General features: G+C 54.0%; 1 protein-coding gene across 1 annotated transcript in view; it reads left to right on the top strand.

Moving 5' to 3' along the window:
- DOCK1 (dedicator of cytokinesis 1) overlaps positions 1-4,832 on the top strand; it is a gene marked incomplete at its 5' end in the record, with an annotated part of 274,984 nt that overhangs the window by 51,456 nt on the left and 218,696 nt on the right. The window contains one exon of the mRNA XM_015572582.1: positions 3,218-3,326. Within this exon, the coding sequence (XP_015428068.1) occupies positions 3,218-3,326 (109 nt within the window). The remainder of the gene's footprint in view (positions 1-3,217; positions 3,327-4,832) is intronic.

The raw sequence follows: 4,832 nt of genomic DNA, 5'->3' as shown, positions 1-4,832 counted from the left end.
TCCTTTCTCTTCCTCTCCGCGTTTCCTTCCTTGCCTTGGGGCTAGGATGGCAGAGCAGTGACAGGGCCCGCCATCGCCTGGCTGCAGCGCGGGGATTACCTGGGGAGAAAGCAGCGGGGTGCGTGGCAGGAACGCGGGGGTCTTTCTTGCCTTCTTTCGTGAAGGGTCTGCTGTATTTTCATGGAACGCAGCAGCTTCGCAAAATTCCGGGTACCTGGCAGTAACTATTCTGCTAGAGAACAGGAGGGAGCACCTTGGCGATGAAGATACTGAACTTGCCCTGCTCATGCCACTCTCCCCCTCCCTCGCGATGCACGTCCATCCTGGCTGTTGTTTTCAGAAAGCTCGTTTTGTGTAGAAATGAGGACAGCGGCTTTAAATCTCTGGCCAGGAGACGCTTGCTTCCCCGGGGAACCCACAGAAAGATTGCTGACAGCAGGGCACTTGTGGGGTTTCTGTTTGTCTGTGTTGTCTGCGTGGGCGGGCGCATCCCATGAACCGGAAAGCCGGCAAACAGCCGCCTCCTGGTCAGCCCCCGGTCACGCTCCTGAAGGGGTCCTGGAGGGCTCCCCGCCGGGGTTCCCGTGCTGTGGGGTTTTGACCTGTCCCCTGGTGTTAGCTCTGTGCATAATTAGTTACTGGTCAGGGATAAGTTGCCCCAGATTTGTCATGTTGTGTCATTTCCTGGGCAACGAGAGTAAGATGCAGGTTGTAGACAAAGATCTCGTCATTCCTTGTGAATGAATCCTTAGACATTACGTGGAGCGAGGAATGAGGATGGGTTTATTCATCGACTTATGCCCCGACCGCCTCTGGCTCCCCCTCCCTCCTTCCACCTCCAGGCGGGTCAACAGGGGACCTTTGGCTTTGTCTGGTGAGACTGAGAGGTGAGAGCGGAGACCTCCCTCTCATCCCAGGAAGCTGCTTCCGGCAGGTCCTGTACTTCGTCCTTGTGTGTGGAGGACATTTCCATTCCTATGAGGTCTCGGCGGGCAGCTGTCTTCTTCCCCCGCATGTTCTTCTGCCCTCTCTCGGTTCCCATCATTTTAGATATTACATGTCTTAGGTTTACAAGTTTGATTATTTTTTCTCTCCTACAATTTCCCACCTAAGCTTCTCTTCTCTCCCTCTCTCTATTTTCTATGTTTCCATCTTCCCGTGTGTTTACCCTTTGCTCTTTATTTTAAAGTACACTCATTATATTGACTTGACTTTCTGGTTGCCTGACTACAGTATCTTGATCACTGTGGATGTTGCCACTGGCTTTCTTCCCTCCTTGAGTGGCCGTGGGTCTGTGCGTAGTCATTTTTGTTTGAATGCAGGACAGTGTACGTCCGCGTGTAAAGGCACCAGGTGACGCCGCCTCCTTTCAGAGCGGCCCCCCCTTCCCCTCCAGGCAGAGCAGCGGGCCGAGCCCTTGCTGGACAGGCAGTGTGGAGTCTCGCCTGCGGGTGGCCTCGCCGAGCCTCGGTCTACAGTAGTGGCCCCTCATCCTCCCAGGTTTTCAGCGAAGAGCCGGCTGTGTCCTCTGGGGCCGTCTCCCCTGCGCTTCCAGCACTCTATTCCTTATCTCTGGAGACTGACAAAAACTCTACTCCGATGTACAGACGTTTTCACTTTTGCTTTTAGTCTCCTGACCCATAAAGTCGCAGGAACTGGCAGGTAACCTGAGGGGTGCAGACCGACTCACCAGCGTTTCTATCAGCCCCCAAGCACCTTTCCCTGTCACCTGCAAGCAGACGTGCATGACTCCGTGATTTTTTTAAAAAATATTATATATTTTTATTGATTTCAGAGAGGAAGGAAGAGGGAGGGAGAGATAGAAACATCAGTGATGAGAGAGGATCATTGATCGGCTGCCTCCTGCACGCCCTGCACTGGGGATGGAGCCCGCAACCCTGGCCTGCGCCCTGACCTGGAATTGAACCATGACCTCCTGGTTCATAGGTCGATGCTCAACCACTGAGCTCGCCGGCCTGGCATGACTCCGTGATTTTAATTGCTCGGTGCGCCATGGAAACCAACGCCTGCTTGGAAACCCTTTAGAGACAGACGAGGTCACAGTTCCCCATTTTAGACAGTTTCTTCCTTTGCAGAGGGACTCATTTAAATATAAGATAAATACCTCCAGGGTAATTAATTATCAGTTTACAAAGTTTTGCCTTGTACACGAGTCTTCAGGTAAGAGGTGCTTTTAATTAGGCAGGAGTCTCATCTCTGTTAATAAAGCATCTGAGTTGCAATACTTTAAAATGCAAATGCATTGCTTCTTCATGACACAGCAACTTGAAGTAACGGCTAATAAGTAATTTATAGATGAAACTTACAGTTAGCACCCTATATTTGCATACATGAGACCCATGCGTAACTTACTCATTATCTATCCATTTCCTGACTATGCGCCACCACCACTTGCAAGTTTTCCTATCCACACCAATTCTGTGATGAATGAATTTGTCTGGTATCATTTCTTTAAAATAAAGTGATTTCAACTTTACTGTTATGGTATCATTTTCAAGTGGTTATAAGGTTATGTTAAATTTAGGCAATTAGGTGTCTCTGTGACTCAATTATGTAATATTATAAGTTTAAAACCACTGGCAGGCCCTAGCTGGTGTGGTTCAACGGCTAGAGCATCGGCCTGAGGCCTGAAGGGTACCGGGTTCAATTCTAGTCAAGGGCACATGCTGGGGTTTCAGGCTGGATCCCCAGTAAGGGGCGTGCAGGAGGCAGCCGATCAATGATTCTCTCTCATCATTGATGTTTCTCTCTCTCTCCCTTCCTTTTCCTAAAATCCATAAAAATATTTAAAAAATAAAGTAAAACCACTGGCAGGAAATACACCCGAATATTAATGCTGTCACTTCTGTGGGGTAGAATTAAAGCTGAAGTTCTCCACCCTTCCTTCCTCTCACCCTTTCTCTCTATTTACCTCCTTCCCCCCCCTTCCAGATGTTTGTGTTTTTCAGGTTTACACACGGGGTCATGTGACAGTGAGGAAAACAGTACATAGTGGGGTTGAAAACCAGCTTCTTGGAGGCGCAGGTGTCTCCGTGGCCGGTGGTGCAGCGCAGTCTCATTTCCCAGCGCCTCCTGGCTCGGGGATGTCCCAAGGTCACTCACACTCTAACGGCCGCCCGAATAGCACTTTGGTGGCCGGAGACGCAGGCGCCTGGGGGTGAGGCGCCGCGGCCCCACAGAGCGTGTTCCTTTGCAGGCTCTACGAGAACAAGGGCGAGGCCGACTTCATGGAGTCCCTCCTACAGCTGTTCCGGTCCATCAGCGCCATGATGAGCAGCGTGTCGGACCAGACCCTCAGGGTGAAGGTAGGCCCCTCGCTCGCCGCCACGGCCACGCTCAAGGCCCGCCCCCAGCTGCAGGGCTCCTGGGCCGCTGGGAGGAGCGGCTGGCTGCTCATCCTGCCATGCTTGGACTTGGGCAGAGGCCCCGGCTGGCTTCTGTGCCACACATGACCCTGCCCCTGCGTGAGGGGTAGCACTGTCCTCTGTGGGGCCTCTAAATGCTGACTCTGCTGTGTCTGCTCCCAGACGGGAAGTTCTGCACTCTCTCTCTTTGTAAATACTAGAGGCCCGCTGCACAAAAACTCATGCAAGGGTAGGCCTTCCTTCCCCCGGCTGCCGGCACCGGTTTCCCTCTGGCACCCGGGACTCGGGCTTCGCTCTGGCCACCGCCGGCAGGTGCCCGGGACCTGGGCTGCTTTGCTCCGGCCACGGCTTCATCCGGAAGGATGTCTGGAATGATGCCCGGAAGGACGTTCAGTCTAATCAGCATATTACCCTGTTATTATTTGTGAATATGGGGGCTTTGATGAGAGTAAGGGGCCAGGTGCCTCAGTCTCTGAGCAGGTGTGGGAAGTGGGGCTGCCGATGCCCGGGCATCAGTCAGACCTCAGGCCACGCCCTGCCAATGGTGTCCTGTCTTCAGCCGTGAATGCACCCTTCGCCTTCGCAGGAGAGAGAGGGATCCGGGTCCCCATGTTCCGCTGTTCTCACCACCTGTGGTGACCTGTTCTCACCCTCTGGCCCTTGGAGGAAAGATGCCTTCATCTCCAGGGCTCTGAGTGCTCCTAGGGCCGCCTGGTGTGGAGGTGCCAGGAGGCCCCTGGGGTAGCCCCTGGCCCTGCACGCTCTCGGGCACCCTGTTCTGGAGATTTCTGTGGCACTGGCTCACTGCAGACGGAGCTGAGCAGTGAGCAGTTTATTGCCCGTGAAGTGGGCAGTTTGCTGCCTGAGCAGTTAGCAATTTGCTGCCCATGAAGTGGGTGATTTGCTGCCCGAGCAGTGAGCGGTTTGCTGCCCGTGAAGTGAGCAGTTTGCTGCCCGAGCAGTGAGTGGTTTGCCGCCTGTGAAGTGAGCAGTTTGCTGCCCGTGAAGTGGGTGATTTGCTGCCAGAGCAGTGAGCGGTTTGCCGCCCGTGAAGTGAGCAGTTTGCCGCCCGTGCTAATTCCTTCAAAGGGGAGGAATCTCCCACGTGATTCCTGGTGGCTTTCCCTCAGCTGAGCACTGTCCCTGCCTCTGTGCTCACCTTCCCTGTTAGTGTCCTGTTGATGGGTGATTTCTAAATGCATATCTGTGTCTTTAAGAAGTTGTGGGAAAGGCACTTCCCAGCTCTAACGCTCACCATTCCTGGGGAACAGACGCTCAATGTGCCTCAGGGCTGCGACCGGAGCCGGGGTCACCGACAGGAATGAAGTTCCCGGGAGCCTTTCGCCCCCGAGGCAGCTGCTGTGGGCAGGCTGCTCCCTTCTCAGTGCGACGCCCCATCTCACGGGCGTGTGGTGGCCGGACGCCGGGACGGGGCTGGGAGTGGGG

This window comes from Myotis davidii, unplaced genomic scaffold (genome assembly GCF_000327345.1).
Source record: "Myotis davidii unplaced genomic scaffold, ASM32734v1 scaffold72, whole genome shotgun sequence".
NCBI lineage: Eukaryota > Metazoa > Chordata > Mammalia > Chiroptera > Vespertilionidae > Myotis > Myotis davidii.
Note: the sequence above shows the minus strand (reverse complement) of the source record. Positions and strands in the feature narration are given on the sequence as shown.